At 39.9% G+C, this 21,382-nt stretch overlaps 1 protein-coding gene across 1 annotated transcript; it reads right to left on the bottom strand.

Annotated features, from left to right (window-relative positions):
• Window positions 1-12,750: 12,750 nt before the first annotated feature.
• On the bottom strand, window positions 12,751-13,611 carry LOC127136397 (uncharacterized). The gene has a single exon (XM_051062956.1). The coding sequence runs from the start codon at window positions 13,609-13,611 to the stop codon at window positions 12,751-12,753; it is 861 nt and encodes a 286-aa protein (XP_050918913.1).
• Between the last annotated feature and the right edge of the window lie 7,771 nt (window positions 13,612-21,382).

The raw sequence follows: 21,382 nt of genomic DNA, 5'->3' as shown, positions 1-21,382 counted from the left end.
CATCCTCAGTGTCTATATAGGAAAAGGAAGATAAATGGCTAACCAAGAGAACCTTCTCTCCCCCTATCACCACCAACTTCTTGTTCTTGACGAACTTCAATTTCTGGTGTAGGGTGGATGTCACGGCGCCTGCCTCGTGAATCCATGGTTTGCCAAGCAAACAACTATATGACGGATGGATATCCATGATCTGGAAAGTGGTCTGGAAATCACTAGGTCCAATCTTGATCGGGAGTTCAACTTCGCCGATCACAGTTTTCCTCGATCCATCAAAAGCTTTAACTACCACTCCACTCTGCCTCATGGGAGGCCCCTGGTAAGAAAGTTTGGCCAGAGTGGATTTTGGTAACACATTAAGCGATGATCCTGTTTCCACCAACACATTGGACAAGGCATCATCCTTGCAGTTCATAGAAATGTGTAGAGCCAAATTGTGGTCTTTTTCCTCTTCGGGAAGATTAGCATCGCAAAAGCTCAAATTGTTAAAGCAATTATATTTGCAACAATGCTATCAAACTGTTCAATTGTGACATCGTGATCCACGTATGCCACATCCAACACCCTCTGCAAAGCTTCGCGGTGTGGCTCAAAATTCATCAGCAAAGATAAAACAGATATATTTGATGGAGTTTGTAGCAGCTGATCAACAACATTATATTCGCTCCTCTTTATGAGGCTCAACATCTCATCACAGTCCTCTTTTAAAATGCCATGCTGGCTAACCAAGACAGGAGCTTTCACAGATTTATCAACAACAGGGTCAACACCCTTCACAACAAGTGCCGGATTAGAAGAATAAGAAGAAGAAGTCCCCACAGGACCGACTGGATTAACAACAACAGTTCTTCTCACGACATCTTCGTGGGGTTTTGGCTGCACCGAGAAAACACGACCACTACAGGTCACACCACTAACATCTGAGATACTCACAACAGAGGTGGAGGGCAACGACACCTCCTTCCCATCTTCGATCATTACTGCATTGTACCTGTAAGGAACAACTTTGTCAGACGAATACGGGACAGGACCCGCTGGCTTGATTATAAGAGATGGAGAGACCTTCTTCTTGCTGCCATCATACTTGACGACAACAGGCTCTGGTATTCTGAAAACAGGGGATATAACATTCACTTCATCCTCATTTCGATTCTGAAGTATCTCGATCATTCCCTGATCCAACATCTCTTGGATGTCCTTCCTGACTTGTCGGTATCCTCTCTCGTTGACAGTGCACACCTGACACATGTCATGGTCATGCTCATAATGACTGTACCCATACAACAGTCTATGCATCTCGACCAAAGATTTCCTGATATCATTTACATACAAGACTTTATATTTACCAGGGCAACCCTGGACAATGTTAACATCATCTTTCCCATGCTCGGGCAATGGGTTCTTCTTGACATTAGGACCTACGTCCTCGAAAAACAAAATCCCACTTCTAACAAGGTCTTTCACCTTGGTCTTCTGGGGATAGCAATTCTCCACATCATGTCCAGGAGCACCAGAATGATATACACAATGTAACTCAGGCTTGTACCACCATTGAGGATTGGTCGGTACAGCAGGTGGGTCTCTTGGAGTAATTAGCTTTCTATCGATCAAAGAAGGATAGAGTTCAGCGTATGACATTGGAATTGGATCAAAAGTGACCCTCTTCCTCTCGTAGCTGGTGCTGGTGTTATTGTTGTTTCGAGGCTGGTAGGCCTGTTGTTGCGGACGATGTTGTTGTTGATATTGTTGATGTTGTTGTTGTTGCTGATGATGAACTTCCCTGAAGGCAGGTGTTATATGAGCCACCTGGTGTTGGTTAATGGCAGGGCGAGCAATCTTCCTCTTCACAGAGGGTCTTCTTTTAATATGGGAAGACACATCATGTGCCTCTCCCTCTTTCTTTTTTGCAAAGCCCCCATATCTCTTTGCGGAAGAGCCTTCATCTCTAGATAGACGTCATTCACGGACTCCTTCCTCTAGCCTCATTCCCATATTCACCATCTCGGTGAAGTCTGAGGGAGCACTAGCTATCATCCTCTCATAATAGAAAGAAATCAAGGTCTTAAAAAAGATCTTGGTCATTTCTTTCTCCTCGAGGGGTGGCATAATCTGAGCGGCTAACTCACGCCACATCTGGGCGTACTCTTTGAATGTCTCCTTCTCTTTCTGGGACATCGCCCTCAGCTGGTCCCTATCGGGATCCATATCCACATTATACTTATATTTTTTGACGAAAGCTTCGCCAAGATCATTGAAGGAGAGGATGTTCGTGCTGTCCAGACCCATGTACCATCTGAGTGCAGCACCGGACAGGCTGTCCTGGAAGTAGTGGATAAGAAGTTGATCATTCTCAGTTTGCGTTGACATCTTGCGAGCATACATCACAAGATGGCTGAGAGGGAAAGTGTTTCCCTTGTATTTTTCAAAGTCAGGTACTTTGAACTTTACATGGATCTTAACGTTGGGCACAAGGCACAACTCAACAACACTCTTACCGAAGAGGTATTTACCCCTTAGAGTCTTCAGTTCCTTGCGCAGCTCAAGGAATTGGCCGTTCATTGCGTCCATCTTCTCATAAACATTTGGGCCCTCTGATGGCTCAGAATGATAGATGGTGTCTTCTACTCTGGGTAAATTGTGCACAACGGGAGGTGGCAAAGAAAGGACTAGGCTAGATGCCGGCAGAGAGGCGAGAGTTGGAGCAAAACCCTCAGGCACAAAATTTGCGGGCATCCCTCACGGGAACCCGGCTGGCATAGTAGGAGTGAAGTGAGCAGTGGCGGCAGGTACAGTTGAGGAAGCTACCTCTAAAATAACCGTCCTCGTGGGAGGAGTTGCAGGAGTTGGAGATGATTGGCTCTGAGCAGTCAGCACTGACTCCATCAGGGCAGTCATCCTAGCTACTTCCTCTTTCAGTTCCCGGTTCTCTTGCTCTAGACGATCCATCAGTCTTGGAAGATTGGCTCTAGTGTTATACCGGTGCGTTAGCTTGTCTTCAAAATAAATGAAGAGGAAAGAGTTAGACCACTGATTAGAGTTGAACAAAACATGCTTATGCATATGATGCATGCAATGCTTGTGCCTATGATTTGTTTTAATTTGAGGAACATTATAGAGATCTATTTGCAAATATTTGGAAATATTAATCTTTTAAGACACACATGGGATACTCATAGCAATAATATTTGGAAATTTTTTTACACCAAAGAAGTAGTACAGTTTTGGTAACTAAATACAATACAAGAGGAAAGGAGAATAAACATCCTATGGAACCCTAGAAACAATCGTCCAAAGCTCTCGAGATCGGAAGATAAGTTGCACGAAGCCTCTTCACCTCTCTCTCATAAGCTGCTTCCATATCAGCCTTCTCCTTGGCGAGTTGATCATACGTCCTCTTCCAAAACTTGGATGACTGAGGAAGAAGAGAAGTAACCACATCATCAGGCTCATCAATAACCTGATGCTCAAGAAATTCTATCACATCATCCTTATCTATGAGTTGCTGAAGTAGTTCCTCTCGCTCACGAACCCAAGCACGCGAACGATCTTCATCTCTCAACTCCTCTACTCCTTGGTTAGGGAGGGTTGAAGGCCCAACCATAACCATAGGGGTAGGTCTCGGATAGTCGTAGGGTATATGGTACTCAAGCGCTCTCCTCCTCACCCAAGAGGTGTAGGGCTCCAAAGCAATACAATTCTTCGGACCAAGCTCTTTCCTTCCCTTCCTATGAACCTTGCGCCAGGCGCGGACCATTCTGCCTTTCAAGTTCTGGGGATATTTACCCTCTTGAAAGAACACACCTTCCAACAGAATGTTGTTAGGTTTATCCTTTAAGGGGAACCCAAGCTGATGGCGAGCCAAAATAGGGTTATAGTTAATTCCACCACATGTACCAAGAAGAGGCACATTGGAGAATTCACCATAAGAATCAATAATCTGGACACCATCATACACACAGTTGTACCAAGAGATATCATCATTAGTGAGAGACATAAGTCTCGTAGACCACCGTAGACATCCCTTGTTCTCCTTGAAGGCGAGCTTCTGAGGCAAGTGCGAAATAAACCACTTGTACAACAGAGGCAAACAACACATAATGTTACCACCACCCTTTACATTCCTCATATGTAAAGAGAAATAAGTGTCACCCAACAGAGTCGGAACGGGATTAAGAGTAGAGAAAATCTTAATAGCGTTCACATCCACAAAGTTGTCGATGTTGGGGAATAACACTAGCCCATAGATAAGAAGTTCAAATATGGCTTCAAAGGCGTCCTCACTCATGGCCTTCCCAAACAAGGTAGCTTGGGCAATGAGAAAATCAGATGGGAGACCTTGAATTCCACCTTTGGTAGTCATATGAGCACCAATATCAGATACATCTATGTGAAGCAGATCAGCAATCTCTTGGGAAGAAGGAACCCTCTCCAAGCCACTGAACGACAACTGATCCAAAATAGGTATACCCACAAGATAGGCATACTCCTCAAGTGTAGGCAAAAGCTGGAAATCCGAAAAAGTGAAGCAACGGTACAGAGGATCATAGAACTGCACCAACACACTCATCAGACCTTCATCCACCTGAGTAGCAAGAATAGACAGAAGCTTCCCATGGCGAGCTTTGAACTTCAAGGGATCTAATACATAAGATTTCAAACTCCTTAACTCTTTCAAGTCGGGTTGTCTGAAACTGTACATCTTCGTATTCCTTCTTTGCTTATCCATGTCTGAAAATTTGCAAATAAACCTCTTAAGTTCCTTGAAAATTTTCTCATTGTTGAGGATATGAATGCATATGAATGCATGAATGCATGGATGCAACAATCACACTCAAGTATCAAGCAAGTCACGCCACACAAAGGTCATGGGATGGCTCAAGTCATTCTCAATATCAATCATCCATTTTGGTGGATTATGGTTTACACCTTATCAACACCCAAGTTCCATTGATATTGAGGATATACAAGAACGGATCAACCGCGAATCAAGGGTTTGTTGTGAGTCACGAGCATGGAGTCTCGGTTAAGAACCACCCAAAGGGAATGTACTATGGTTAAACCTGACAATCATGTTCTAAAAAGGTCCCCATAGTCATCATATCATCTTTCGGATATTATCAGATAAAATGACTACTCGTATTCCAAAAATATTCTCAAGAGAAACTCTTATGAGTGTAGTATCGCGTAACAATCGTATCAAATCTTACACTTGAATGACCTTCGAACTACGTCCTAACATGGGCCAAGATGGGCTAGGTAATCTAAGGTCCTTGGCTTCTAAGGTTTATATTGGAAAGAGTAATGCCTAACCACGACTACTCGTGTGACATTATTGATCCCAACAAGACCTCCACCAAGTGAATGGGCTTGCAAGTCAACTTGCTAAGGAATAACTCCACACAAGTCAACAAGACTATGCCATTCTCCTATCATAAGTGAACTCGAGTTTGGGTAAAGAACTCATCTCACAAGAGACCACCAAGCACACAAGCAATTGATATATCAAGCAATTCATACATTACAAACAATACAGTCATCCCAAATTTGCACAAAAATATGTCACAAATAAATATAAACATATAACACACCAAGGAAAAAAATAGGCTAAACCCACTAGGAAATGGAAATCCCCAGCAGAGTCGCCACTTTTCTGTAGCGGGGTATTCGTTACCTTTAGATTTATTGACTAAATCAAAAGTAAGCATACAATTCGAGTCGCCACCGCACTTCTATTTATCCAAAGGAAAGGTTAGAAAGCGAACAAAAACCAAGTAAGAAGTTTTATCAAATCAAAAACTAATAAAAATGTCAGAGATCTGCGTAAGGGGGTTGGTTATGAAATGGGAAGGTTTTAAGCACCCAAAACATCCTTAGTACTCTAAGGGAGCCCTTTTTGCAAATGTGTGTTGTAGGTTGGTATTTGTGAAAATATTTGTGCAAACAAGATTGGGGAGATGAGAAAAGAATATACATATTATTTACAATTTTGTTGTTTGAATGGATAAACCCATTGTCGATGTACCATCACAAAGGTAGGATCAAAACCTCGTAGTTCGGGGTAAAAATCTCAAAAAAAGATTGGTGAATTGATTTGATCAAAAGCCTTAAGGTCTTTTGTTATCAAAGGGATAAAACTCAACCTAAACCAACAATCCACCATGTGAGGAGAGCTTCAACATACTAGTGAGGGATCCACCCTATAATAAGTATGGAAGACTTATAGTCCAATCACTAAGGATAAGGTGAGGTTTACATCAACCACTATGATAACTCAAACCTATGGCTAATGTTTATGAAAAAAAGTTTTAACAAAGGTGGCCATTGGAACCACAAAAACAACTTGAAGTGAGTTGTATTTACAAATTAGGAGTATTCACAAAATGAAGTCAAATTTGACTTAAGGTTCATTCATAATGAGTATTAATGAAAAGAGTTTGAAAAATCAAAGGCATAAGGCCTAGGTTTCTAGTTTTGAAAATGATGTCAAAGTTTGCACAAAATGAGTTTGGCTTGGGTTAGAGTGAGGAGAAGAAGAGAAGGGCTAGTCCTAAAGCCTGCAAAGGTGAGAGAAGAGATAAAACCCTTGGAGTTCCTTTCTTGAGATCATAAAGATGATTCAAGATGCTCCTTTCCTTTGGACTTAGCAAGCAACAAGCAATCAAGACAAATAAACATTCAAGCTCCTAGGATATCCATTTGGCTTGTCTCTCTTAACTTGGCTACTCATGACAATGGTCCTTCTTACTATCTCAAGATGGAATCCCTATCACACGAGAACAAACAATCAAAAAGTTCAGAACATAATAAGACGAATGGACAAAGAATGAGTTTAGATTAAGGGTCCTTTCAAGTCAACTTTAATATTAAGCATTCTAAAGGCATGAGGCCTAGTTGCTCTTCAACAAATTTAGCATTCTAAAGGCATGAGGCCTAGTTACTCTTGAACTCCTTTAAGGATAGGTAAGGTCCTAATTCTAAGTCCTTTCTCCTTTTTGCATTGGGTTCACACAAACAAAGACAAAACAAACACAAAGCAACAATATATTTATATACAATAATGAGCTCAAGTGAGCAAAAGGAAAATGACATAAACATAAAATATGAGCTCAAGTGAGCAAAGTAAAAAGCAATATGAATAAATGAGCAAGAAATAAAGGGCATTAAAGTAAATTGCAAGAATTAAATGCTTGAATTTAAAGTTAGTAGTTAATGGTTATATTAGTGTGTCATAAGACAATTTAGCGCTATGTTAAGCAATCGTAAGTGGACTAATGTAGTAGTCACACCTATCTGAGGTCGGTCAATAAAACTATAGGCAAATAAACACAAGTTAGAGATCATGACTAGTAAGCCAAGCTCCTACAACTTGCCATGCCAAAAGAAAAGAAGGAAAGACCTTGTATGGATTTTAGGTTTTTTGCTTGACCACGAAGCAACCTATCTTGGACACAAAGCAACTCACTTGATCTTTGATCAAGTTGAGTTTGATTTGGATCAAAGAAGGTTAAGCCTCTCATATGTCAAGGCTAACCACAAATCATTAACTCATTGACCAAAATAAAAAAAAGGAAGAATATGAAGATGAAATGAAATGGATAAAAGGAGAATTCAAATGAAGTAATCAAAACACAATGATCAAATGTGAATCAAAATCAACATCATCCAATGCAAAACAAAAGAGAAATCAAGATTAGAAGTCAACAAAGTCAAACATATTTTTTGGTATTTTTGAAATTAAAATAAATGCAAAATTAAAATGGACAAAATATGGTCAAATCTCAAATTCAATTTAAATCAACTTAGACAAGTCCAATTGAATCATCATAGGTCTAACATGGTCAAACAAGATTTGACAAAAAATTTCAACCTTTTTTGAAAACAGAAACTATTTTAAAACAATTAAAAACAATAAAATATAACACAAATGAATTAAAATCTCAAAGAAATCTCAAATCAATTAAGAAATTGATGAGAAGATTTTTCATAGACTTATCATGATCCATATGTGTTAAGAAAATATTTTTGGAATTTTCAGATATCAAAAACTATTTAAAGTGAATTAAAAACTATTAAAAATAAAGTAATTTTCAAAAAATATTAAATGAAGTTATCAAAATAATTAAAAATTAGATTATGAAACTAGATTTTTCAAGAATTTTTTTGCCATTGGTCTCATATTTTTATGACTTCAAATAAAATAGTTATGAATTTTTGAAAATAAATGGAATTAAAAGAAAATAAAATAGATAATAGAAAATATGAAAAAACAAGGAGCGCTGGATGGAATTCATTAAATGACGTGGACACATCCAATGGCTCAGAGGCGCTAGTGTACCATGATCCTTAGTCCAACGCGCCACAAAGTGTATTAAAATAAGCCAATAGAACGCATGGCTGAGATTAGAACGTGTGAGCCTCATCCAAGGGCCTAGGTTCAACCACGTGGGGATGGTGGTGGAAACCACCATCTTCTCCGATGGACCAACCAACTCCGGCCATCAGTTGCAGGTTTTTGAACCTCAATGAAAATACACAAACGTGGTACCAAAATGAAGTTGGGGTGATGTACATCACCCCTGTAACCTTGGATTGTCCTCAAGATATCTATCAAGTGAGAAATCTGCGCTTGAAATTCAAGGTGTGCAAACTGAAGAGCTTCAAAACATGAAATCAAGACCACCACTGGCCTGCCTCTTACTCGAGGACTTCAGAAAACAGTTTGAAAACAAGCAATTCGCATCATGGAGCAAGATATAAATCAAAACAGTTAGATGATAAACCTTTGAAGAGCAACTTTGATCAGCATGATTCCTTCCAACTTTTGCTTCCAATTTGATCTTGAGATGTGATATGAATGCAAGGCTAAGGAATAAGTCTTGAAGATCAACTGATTTTGTTGAAATTCAAGCTTGAATTGAGAAAATAAAAATCAGAATTCCTTTGGTATGGTTGGGTTTTGATTTTAGCAGAGCTTCAGGTTGCCTTAAGGTTCAGATTTGAATGAGGGAGGCATTGTATTTATAGCTGAGATGGATGTGAGCAAGTGAAGAACTCGTGTGAATGAAGCTTTGGGTCCTCCATGCATGGGCCTGTATAGGCACATGTGAGGCCCAAACTCAAGTGTAATTGCAAGCTGATATCACAATGAGTTGAAATGGACGTGCATTCTGAGCTGCAATGGCTTGTGCATGAAATTATAAGGTGAATTGCACAATTGATCATAAATGTTCACCTCTTCGAAAGTCCCACATAGAAAATACAAACATAGGCATGTGAGTAATGGTTGGAAAGGTCTTGACATAAGGAACAAAAGCTATGTTAGGCAAAAATCCATTTGGATTTTGGAAATTTGTGAAAACTGGCCTTGAAGTTTGAGGTACAAAACATGTCTTTGAAAAATTTGCCAAAAGTGACCAACTTCAAGCCCTTCTGTTTCAATGATGTAAGCCTCAAATGGAAAATATCCAACATAAAAGTTGTATATATTTTCAAGATGATAAATTTTGACTTAAATTTTGCATCATTTGGATTTTTGAAGAGAAAGTTATCGGCAATTGAAGTTGGATATTTTCCAAATTCAATGGTTTTGGTCCAAAGTGACCTATAATATTTTGTATTATCACATGTGTTTCTTTTAGGATTATGAAATTTTGTCCAACATAACATTTGAACTAGACATCTTAAGTTTTCCAATGCAATTTGTCTCACCTAAAAATCATAAAAATTGAAGAAGTGAGGTCCTTGGGAAGTTGACCCAAAACTAGGGTTTCAGTCAAAATGACCTATAATGTTTTGAAATGAATGATGACCTTCCAAGTTTCAAATGGATTTTTGATGAACATGAAAGTTATTTATATGATTCTTGAGAACATTGTTTCTATTTGGGTCATCTTCATTTGACAAACACATTAAAAGTTGTGTCTCAGTGGATCTCAGTTTGGTCAGATGACTTGACTGGTCAACTTCTCAAGGCCAAACTTCAAATCTTAATGAATGAATGATTGAGGATACTCACATAGGCTCATATATGCATAAAATAATTAATGAAAGAAGTTCCCTTGATTGAATTTTATCATAGGTTGAGGTTGCTTCATGAACAAGGCATAGTCAATGCATAGTTGAATTAGGGTTTCCTTGGGAAACAATCCTCAAGCCCTTTGGTTTATCTTGATCAAATTGGAAAATTGAGATCTTTGGGAGACACATATGATGATTAGGAACCTTGTGATCCATTTTCATGCTTGTTCTCATCTTCATCTAGTCACTTCAATGAGCATATGGGCTTCCTAGGAGCAGGGGATCACCTGATTGCTGGAGCTTCAAACTAAAAGGAGTTAGTGACATATTTTTGTGCTTTTGGTTAGTAAACAAGATAAGAAAAGCAATAATATACAATACAAGCATGCTTGGTGGTGTCAAACCAACTCACACAAGTCCCACCCCTAGGGTTAAGGAGCTACACATGCTATGATCCTTGAGGCAATGCAATAGGCAATGATATGATGCCATGAGGGATCTTAGGGTCAAAATTAGGGTCTTACAGTCTGGAACACATTGACCACTTCAAGGTCTTGGAGAGGAGTTTTAACAATTTCTTCACCTACTTCAATGTATCTGAAAGAAGTCAAATGGCTGACGAAAATATCTTCCTCTCCGGATACTGATACCAACTTACCAGAAGTAACAAACTTCAGCTTCTGGTGAAGTGTCGAGGTGACAACTCCAGCAACATGGATCCAAGGTCTACCTAAAAGACAGCTATAGGCAGGCCTAATATCCATTACCTGGAAGGTAATACGAAAAGTTTTAGGGCCAATCAGGATTGGGAGGTCAATCTCCCCAATAACTGTTTGCTTAGACCCATTAAAAGCTTTCACTATCAAAGCACTGAGTCTCATCTGCACCCCTTCAATATTCAATTGTGCCAGGGTAGTCTTAAGTAACACGTTCAAGGATGAACCTGTATCTACCAATATTCGAGCCAAAGTAACATCTGTACACTGAATGGAGATATGAAGCGCCATATTATGTTCTCGCCCATTAAGGGGTAAATAATCATTAGTGAACATCAAACAACTACTAGCATTGAGATTAGCAACCATATTATCAAACTGATTAACATTGATGTCTTCTGCCATATAAGCTTCGTTCAAGAACTTCAATAGAGCAGTCCTATGAGCCTCAGAACTCATAAGTAGAGAAAGAATGGAGATTTTTGAAGTACTTTGGTTGAGCTGATCTACGACCTTGTAGTCACTCTTCTTGATGATTTTTAAGAATTCTCTATCCTCTTCAGCAGTCACTGCTTTCTTAGATGAGCCTTCTCCTGATTCTGGAGGATTCACCTCTTTCCCCCTTTGTTGGTTCAACTGTTGGTGCACTTTCTTTGTTTGGGATCACTTCAGGAGCGAAAACCCTTCCACTCCGAGTCACACCACTAGCTCCAGCGATGTTAGTCACATCTGGCTCTTTCAAGATTACTGGTTTATTACCCACATAAACTACAGGCTCATAGTTCCAAGGAACTGCTTTGGTACTATCAAATGAGAATGGAGCGGGAACATAGATAACCATGGGCTTAATCTTCTTCACTGGCTCTAGGTCAACATTTCTCTGATAAGGGACCACAAAAGGCTTGGGAAGCCTCTCTTGATCAAACACAGGCACAATCACAACAACATCCTCATCAATCTTTGCTCTGGTGAACTGAATAACCCGCTGATCCATCAGACATTGAAGACAAATTTTGAATTCACCATACTGATCAGGGTTGGATGAACACACCACATAATTATCATGTACTCCATTCATCAATTTTGCTTCCATCAATCTAGCATGGACCACTGTTAAAAGAGTCTTCAACTTGAACACATCCTTTATCAATCCATCATCAATTGAACTTTCTATAGCATTGACACCTGCACCATCATGTTTAGGAAAAGGATTGTTCCCCACATTTGGAACATCAACAAAAGACAATATTTTCTGATCTATCAACTCTTGAACCCGGAGCTTGAACACCTTGCAATTCTATGTTGTATGCCCCTCTGAATTAGCATGAAAGGCACATCTAGCATTCTCATCATACCAAGGCTTATGCGGCTTCGGCATTGGAGGCAATGCCCTTGGCACGACAGTCCCATTTTGAATTAGATATGGCAGCAATTGAGTGTAAGTCATTGGGATAGGAGTGGTATTCACATTATTGTACTATTGATATGCCCTTTGTTGATTTGGTTGTTGCTGATAAACTAGACATGGTTGATTGTTCTGTTGATTTCTCTATTGATATTGAGGTGGAGGAGCCTAGAACTGAGGTTGTGGAGTTTGATATTGAGGAACTGGAACTTTATAGTGAGGTATCGGAGCTGGAATAGGAACAGAAGCAATTGGACGGTAAGGCATGGTTGGATATTAAGCAGCCGCTACATAAGGGTACTGATAATAAGGCACAAAAGCAGGAGCCTTGTATGGTGCCCTCCCCCTTTGAGAAGAAATGACACTAGTCTCACCCTCCTTCCTCTTGAATCTGTTGAAAGGCTTCTTCAAGATTGGTTGACTGCTGGAACCTCCTTGGATTTTACCACTTTTCAATCCTTCCTCTACTCTTTCACCCATGATCACCATGTCAGAAAATCCTATGGACACACTACTGATCAATCTTTCATAATATTGGCCCTGCAAGGTACCCATGAAAATGTCAATCAATTCACGATCAACCAAAGGCGGGTGCACCCTTGCAGCCAATTCTCTCTAGCATTGTGCGTATTCTTTAAAAGATTCATTGTCTTTCTGGGCCATACTCTGAAGCTGAGTACGGTTTGGTGCCATGTCAGTATTATATTTGTATTGGTTTGCAAATGCTTCAGCTAACTCATCCCAAGTGTGGATGTTGATACACTCCAACTGCATGTACCAATCCAAAGATGCCTCAGTTAGACTATCCTGAAAGCAATGGATCATGAGCTTATCATCTCTAGCATAGGCAACCATTTTTCTGCAATACATTTTCAAGTTTATGTTAGGACATGTGAGACCTTCATATTTTTCAAATTTAGGCGCTTTGAATTTTGGAGGAATTACTGCGACTGGGACCAGACACATCTCCAAGGCATTTAATCGGGTTGAGTTATGTCCTTCCAAGATTCTTAGCTTTTCGGCCAGAGCACGGCACATCAAGATAGCCTCAGAATCTTGGGCAGCAGTAGGGATGACCATTGGAGTAGCTCCATTGTAATTCTGCATTTCAAACTCGTCCTGGAGCTCCTCATCAGTGCGGGGAATGCCTACTTGATTGACTATCGGAGGTCCTTGCACAACGACTCCCTCAGCTACTCCAGAAGTATGCGCAGGTGGAGGCACATCAGTTCTTTCAGGCGGTGGAACAAAACCTGGAGGAAGACCATAGATAACAGGATTTGGAATAGGAACTGAAGGTCCTGACTGAAGAGCAACCCCTTGAACTAGGGCATCGTTCCTTGCAGCAGCGGCAACACGAGCCTCTTCTTCCCTTCTAGCCAGAGCTTGTATAGCCTCAAAGATCTGCTCAATCTTGCTTTTGACAGAGTCCATCTCCTCTCTGAAGGTAGCTTGTTCTTCTCGAACTACATCCATGATTCTTCTTGTGTTGGAGTGAGTAGCGTATGCACGTTAAGGAATCAGCTTGAACTACTGGAGACGAGGAAAAAATGAAATGAATTTTTGTTTTGAGAAATGAAATGCATGATGCATACTTTAACGCACGTAGCTATATAAAAAAAATGTATTTTATGCTTATGTTCAATTTTATTTTCAGGGAACCGTGTTAGATTCCTTGTTATTTAGCAAGCATTCAAAGAGATCACGGGGAATAAAACAAGAATGGAACCAAACTTTTTGTAAAAAAGAAACTCAAAATCCTTCATTCATTCAATTCAAAACAGAGTACAAGGATTGAGTACAAAATATTCTTTCAAACATAAAGGAAAGTACAAAACGACAGGGTTAGACTGTAGGCTTCTGTTTGTTGAGCTCTTCCAACTCTCCTTTGAACCTTTTCATCATGTCTTCACAAAGATAAATAAAGTCGGTCACTGAAGGAGGGATGTTATAATTGTCTATGTCTTCCAGAGCACATCTTAGCATCAAAGGCACATTCTTAGCCATGCCATTACAGAAGTCTATCAAACTGGCAAACTTGTCTCGATACTCATTTCTTTGTTCATGTAAAAACTGGATGGTTTCCTCGCAGGCTACCAAACTAGCATTCACATTTTCCCTTGCGTTCATCCAATCTTCACCTTCCCGTAGCAAAGAGTCATGTCGGCCTCTCCAGTATCGTTCCCACTCATTAGCATTTTCAGCCTCATGGCACTTTCCTTTCCATATTTCAGGTGTAACCTGAGTAGCAGCCAGAGCACTCTCTTTACTACGGTGTTCTCGTTCTTCCCTTTCTTTTGATTCATAGAGTGAAACACTGAGGTTGGCTATCTTAGCCTCAAGCGCCTCTCTTATCTCCTTCTTTTGTTTTGTGGCGAGCTTGCACCATTTCTCTTACTCACGACAATCCCTCTCAGCCTCTTTCAGTTGGCTTTTAATGGTATTCAAGTAGCTATCAGCCTGATCTAACCCATGTTTGACATTTTTTCTCTTATATTCCTCCTTATCAGTTGTAATACCCCAAAATTTACCCTTCATTTTTATTGGAAGCATGGGATTATGTTTCACACTTCATTAGCATCATACTAGGTCATACTCATTGCATACTGCATTAGTGACTTGGGAATCAGGTTTTGATTGATCACTCCTTAACAGAAGTAGCCCACACAAAGAAAGATTGAGAATTGGACTTCATTCTCCAAGTATACAAGTCTCAAGGGTCTCAAGGGGGTCCAGGTATCTTATTAAGGTCCTCAGTTCATCAGTGAAGGATTCAGAGCTATCAGAGTGTTCATCTGGATTAAATCAAGAAATTAGGGTTTCAAGGCTACCTGCAACAGGCAATGTTTGGTTGGAAGTAGATGGGCCCATCCATGTCATGATTAGAGAGGCATCTTGGCCTAGGAAGATTCACAATTATCTCAGAAAGATCCATTGACAATCAGTGCAATCAATTCTTGATCATTTTGCCCTAAATCTAGGGTTTGGTATAAAATCACTTTATTTCTGATTCTTTGGGTGAACCTCTTTTCCATGGCCCTCCATATGTCCACAAGGGTCTACATGAAAAAAATCAGCTCTTTATTTGAGCCAGAAGTGCTTCAATTGATCACTGGAATCGGGAATCAGACAGTTTGGGAAAAGTCAACTGTGGGGCCAGAAAAGTCAACTCCTGACATTTTGAGAGTGGAATCTCAAAATCCATGCCTAAGGGAGCCTACATGTGAAATTTGATCAAGGTTGGATCATGGATTCATCATTTAATCAGGAATTGGAAAAATTACTTAATTTGGAAATGGTTGACTTTCCATTTAGGGCAAGTTTTCATGATTGTTGCATTCACTTTAAGCCCATTTTTCATCAAGATAAAAGTGCCATTTGAAATTTCTCCAACATGAAAGTTATTCTTCTTGTTCCAAGCATTCTAGAGATATAAAGTTTGCTCCATTTGGATTAAAATTGAGAAAGTTATGCTTAGTCAAAGTGAGACATATTTTTATGACACTTAGAAAAATTTCTAAGTCCAAAAATCTTCAAAGTTTGTCAAGACTTCTTGGTCAGTTTTCTTGCACTTCAAGGCATTATTTGAAAATGTTTTCTTCACAACAATTGTACCTTGCCATGTCCTATTTCTCATCCTTTTGGAATCATCTCATTTGGATCTATGGTTTGAGAGATACATTCACCTAAAGTGGGCATCATGACTTGATTTTCTAAGCAACATTTAGGCCAAACCTGCCCAATCAGTTTTGCATGGTGAGACATGAACTTGAGGGCTATTTTTCACCTTCTTCCATTCATCCTTTCCACTTGTGCTCAATATTAAAAATGACATACTCCACGATATCTTGCTACTGTTTGCATTATTTCTCCAATTGGTGACTTGAGCATCAAGTTACATGGCCATAAAGTCACCACCTTGGAATGGATTTCTTGCTTGCCAAGTTATGCTGCAAACCAGCCCACGTTGTTGCTACCTCTTGTGGCCATGCATTGGATATTCATTCACTTAAGTTTGGCCAAAAATAACAACATTTCACATGCCCTAATACACCTCACTTTCGCATTATTGTTGCTTATGAATAAATCAATTATTTCAAAGCCCATGAAGCATGTGATCCACCCTATTTAAAAGTTGCAAACCATAAACCTAAAAGAGGCATTGGTGAATTTTCGTGGCAAGCAAGGCAAGGTAACCATATTACTCCATCTTCCATGGCCATGTATTAATATATATATGCTTATTATTGTTCACCATGCTATTTATATGCTTTCTTATCATGCTCATCATCATTACCATGCCAATCATGTACTTGTGAAGCCCTCCATATGAGGCAATGTCCATGTTACTAATTTATGCATGCTGAGTTTTTACCTTTGCCTGTGGCCATGTTGTCATCTTGTGGTCAACTTTTCTCCATGATTAAGTCATCATTTTATTCAAACAAGGATACCATGTTAATCTACACATTTTGTACTTGAATTTTGGTTTTTACTTCATCTCATTTGGTGCACTATGGCATGCGTATTATTGAGTGGAAGATGGAAGAAATCCACTGCGTTTTCACGCGTTTCTGCATGCATGGCTAGGGTTTTTGGTTTGTGAAGAAGATGATTATGTGGCACGCTTATAAGCCATTAGATCAGGCGCTGGTATTCTAATTTGGGCCGCCCATACTATTTTGTCTTCTAGTCACTTAAAATGACCTTGACCAATTGACACAATGTTACATGAATTTTTTAATTAAAATGTACATTCCATTTTCTCACGCCTGGATATTTGGTTTGGGTTATGGGCCTTGCGCCCATAGCTTTCCACACCTCCCTTTCAGGGCCCATCAACACCAATCCATTTATTTTCATTTTCTTTTTCAACTCACATTTATTTTTCTGTTGTGATTTTAATTATTTTAAAATGTTTTCTTTATTCATAAAAATGTCCAAAAATAATTTTCATATGTCTTAATGTCTTATTTAATTTTATTTAATTTTTATTTTCGTATTTATTTAATGTTAATATTTTATTTTAATTATTCTTTCCAAATGGTCCATTTTAGCACATATTTTTTCTTGATTTTATTTTTATGTCTTAAAATTATTTTTAGCTTTTGATTTTTGGGATGAAGGTTGACCACTGTCCCATAATCAACCTGACCTTTTCTTGGAATTTTATTTCCCATTTTCAATTTATTTTGGATTTAATTTTGACCTAGTCTTGTTGGTTGACTTTTGGTTTGATCTCTGTTTTATTTCAATTAATTTATGCACCAATTTTCATTATTTTAAAAATATTTTTGAGGGATGATGATGTCCTGACGCCACCTAACTTAATTTAATTTTTCATAATTTTCTTGATTAATTTGATATTTTTTAAGTTGACCCGAATGTTCAGTTGACTTCTTTATGATCGATGTTTGACTTAGGGATTGCTTATGGCAATTGAAGAGATCTTTTGATCCACCCTTGTCCATCTCATATGCCATGTATTAGAGGCTTTTCATATTGATTTTATTTGGTCCTTACCTCATTTCCTGATTAAATTATTCAGTGGACCCTTTTGTGCACATTTTCATCTGTCTGATTCATCTGTTATCTGTTATACTTGTTTCTTTTATCCATGATTCTATTGCTTGACTGTTCAACATATTCATACTCCCATACATTGTTTAATGCTCCTTTACTCCATTATTTGATTCTTTGATTTGATTATATCCTTATTTACTTATCCGATCTGATTGATAACTATTGCCTACTTGTATGATGTATGGGGCATATATTCTTATTGTTTGATTGACATGAACCATCCCCATTCATAACAAATGTACCCTTCTCCCATGAAGTGTATAATGTTTATTCTTTTATTCTTTATTCATCTATTAATACAAGAATTAAAACGAACATCCGATAATCATTTCAAAACAAGATCAAAAGCTCGATCCAACATCGAGTAATCATTTTCAATACTTAACAAAACCAACACGTATTCATCCACCCTCTTGTAAGTCGATTGCTTCAGGCATCGCCATTTCTATTTTAAGTCGATTGATTCAAGCATCGCCATCTACCTGTAAGTCGATTGCTTCATGCATCGCCATCTACCCTTATCTGTGGCTCCTCTCCTTGCTCCATCTGTCGACTCTTGTTCTGTTTAGGTAGCACCCATTAGGTAGAACCCTTTGTATGATAACATAGATAGAATTCCCTTATTCTTTGCATGCTAACATTAGGTAGATGTTCCCTTTGTAAATCCTAACACATAGGTCCACATTGCATGACAACTCTAGGGCAGAGCTTCACCATTTTTAGACCTTCCGTGCGTCTCCGATCTTGTGGCATGTCAGTCCGTTCTATTGCAAAGAGGTAACTGCCTAAGACTCGATTCAGCGAGCTGCGACAACTACTGCTAGGACGTTGAACACATAGCCCACTCTCCTTTGACACAACTGGTATCCTCTTTTGTAAAGTCCATGTTCAGATGGCAATCCTTAAACCCAAGTTAGTCGAACTACGACAACTCTGATTCTCATGTTCAGATGAGATACGTAGGCACAAGACGCGATGTCTTGCCGAGTTTGACTGATAACTAATAACTAATCCTTGTTTGCTTTCGCCCTTGCTGCGATTCCTTTCTCTCGCCCTCGTTGCGATCGAGACCTTCCCTTTCTCTTGCCCTAGTTGCAATCGAGACCTTTGTTCCCATAGTTAATTGAACTACGTTTTGCTCTGATTCTCATTCTATATGAGATACGTAGGCCTAAGACGCGATGTCTTACCGAGCACACTTCTCTTTAACCCATAGGTAGCCGAGCTACGAAGACTCTAATTCTCATACTCAGATGAGATATGTAGGCAGTGGATGCGACATCCTTGCGAGTCATTTTCTTTTGACCTTCTTTTAGCAGATAGTACTTTAGATATACCTACACCCTTTAGACTAGAACAACAAGAGTGGATCCCGTAGAGTACTACGGATGCGTAGGGGTGCTAATACCTTCCCTTTGCATAATCGACTCCCGAACCCAAGATTTGGTTGCGAGACCTTGTCTTTTCCTTCTCTCTAGGTTTTCTTCGATCATTTCCTTTCCCTCCTTTGGGATAAATAACGAACGGTGGCGACTCTTCTGTTTCTTTTCTTCGCCGGTTGTGATTTTTTCGCATTTCAGTTGCGACAGCTGGCGACTCTGTTGGGGACCCTGGTTTCCCTATGCGAGTCTCTCCTAGCTTTTGTGAGTTTCTTGTTTGTTGGGTGTTTATTCTTTTGTACAGTTATTTACTTTCAGCATTTATCTGCTTTATCTTATTGTATTGTGTACATATCATTGATGTATCTGTTGGATCTGTTGGGTTGGTTGTTTGTTGGGATGGGTTGTTCTATGAGAGATAAGCCTACTACCCAGGCTTGAGTGTACACACAGGTTTTAGAGTGGATAGTCATGTGGCTTGCGTAGTATGTTGCTACGTTAAGTCGTTCATGAAGACCCACACCCAGACGAGGTTTCTTTTGGATATATTCTGTCCTACGGGTGTTCCGTAACGACAAGATGTTCCTTTAGAAATCGTCGACTTTGGTGACCATTTCCCGAGGACTCAGCCGAGGCCTCTCCTCCGAGACGCGGTTATGTTAGCTCTGGTGGGCGCATTCTCGCTGCTCAATCTGAGGACCCCGAGGCTGGGAACTTGCTTTTAGGATGTTCTGTTGAGGGGAGTCAGTGGAGGTCTTTGGTCTCGTAATAATTCCAAACCTTCGGTGGTAAACGTATTATTCTCGACTTAAGGGCTAGAAGCTGGCAAACTTCTGTTCTTAGAACCTACCAGTGAGGGACGGGCTAAATTCAGGAAACCTTGACCTTCAGCCAACCCGGTTTTCTGGTATTTTTGTTGGAACAGAGCTTTGATCTCTTATATGTTCCTCAGTGGTTTTCTCTTCAGACAGTGTGACCTGACAGTTGTTCAAGTGGATACAGCAATCCTGATTCCCATGTCACTGCATTGCATCACATCATTTCGCATTCATATCATTTAACACATGTTTATCTATTTCTAGGGGTTTATATCTTCTTCTTGATTCTAGTCGGGGTTTTCTGGTTCTCTTAAGATGGATAGTTTATCTGATGTGAGACTGGAATCAAGGGGTAGAATACCTTTTGGAATTGATAAACATGTCATTGCATTTGCATATTCATTAGCATGTCTTGCATAACAGGTACCGCCGCAGTGTTCTCATTTTGTTTGGTATTCCACTAGCAGGATAGCTGACTCAGGCATTCACCGATACGGTACTCGCAGGAATCAACAGAGAGCAATGGAAGGTCTACAAGCAGAGCTTGCTGAGATGAGGATTCACATGAATCAGTTCATGGAAGTGGTCCAAGGAGTGGCTCAGGGACAGCAGGAGCTTAGATTGTTGGTACAGAGGAATCCCCCTACTACTCAACCGGAGGTTGTGGCTGATCCTCCAGCTGGAGAGGCTAATGAACCCAATGGACCGGCGACTATCCCTATCCCACATGTCAACCTTGATCAACAACCCATCCATGATGATCAGGAGGATCAGTTCCCCCTGCTTCAGGAGGACTTTGGCATGGGCCATGATATGGACCCTATGTTTCGGAGACTGGAAGAGAGGTTGAAAGTTGTGGAAGGGCAGAATGCTCTTGGAAGGGATGTTGCTAACTTGGGGCTGGTCCTAGGTGTGAGAGTTCCACCAAAGTTCAGAGTCCCCGTTTTTGATAAATACAATGGAAACTCTTGCCCGAAGACTCACGTACAAGCTTACTTCCGCAAGATGGTTGTGTGTTCTGATGATGAGAAGCTGCTCATGTATTTCTTCCAGGACAGCCTAGCTGGGGCATCCTTGGAGTGGTATATGAGGCTGGACAAAGCCCATATTCGCTGTTGGAGAGACTTGGCTGAGGCCTTTGTGAAGCAATATCAATACAATGCGGATATGGCACCTGACAGAACTCAACTCCAGAATCTGTCTCTCAAGAGCAACGAGTGCTTCAAAGAATATGCTCAACGCTGGAGAGAGATAGCTTCCCGTGTTCAGCCTCCTATGTTGGAGAAAGAGATGGCCAACATGTTTATGAACACACTGCCTGGATCTTATTTGGAGCGTCTGGTTGGTTGCAACGCCTCCAATTTTGCTGATGTGGTCTTTACCGGTGAGAGGGTGGAGAACTACTTGAAGACGTGTAAGATCCAAAATGGGGTTGGATCATCTTCGGGGTCAAATATGTCGTTCTTA

This window comes from Lathyrus oleraceus, chromosome 4 (genome assembly GCF_024323335.1).
Source record: "Lathyrus oleraceus cultivar Zhongwan6 chromosome 4, CAAS_Psat_ZW6_1.0, whole genome shotgun sequence".
In the NCBI taxonomy this organism is placed as follows: domain Eukaryota; kingdom Viridiplantae; phylum Streptophyta; class Magnoliopsida; order Fabales; family Fabaceae; genus Lathyrus; species Lathyrus oleraceus.
This window is presented reverse-complemented; position numbering and strand designations above follow the sequence as displayed.

Coding starts and splice junctions, on each gene's coding strand:
- LOC127136397 (XM_051062956.1), bottom strand. CDS start 13,611: ATGGATGTAGTTCGAGAAGAACAAGCTACCTTCAGAGAGGAGATGGAC.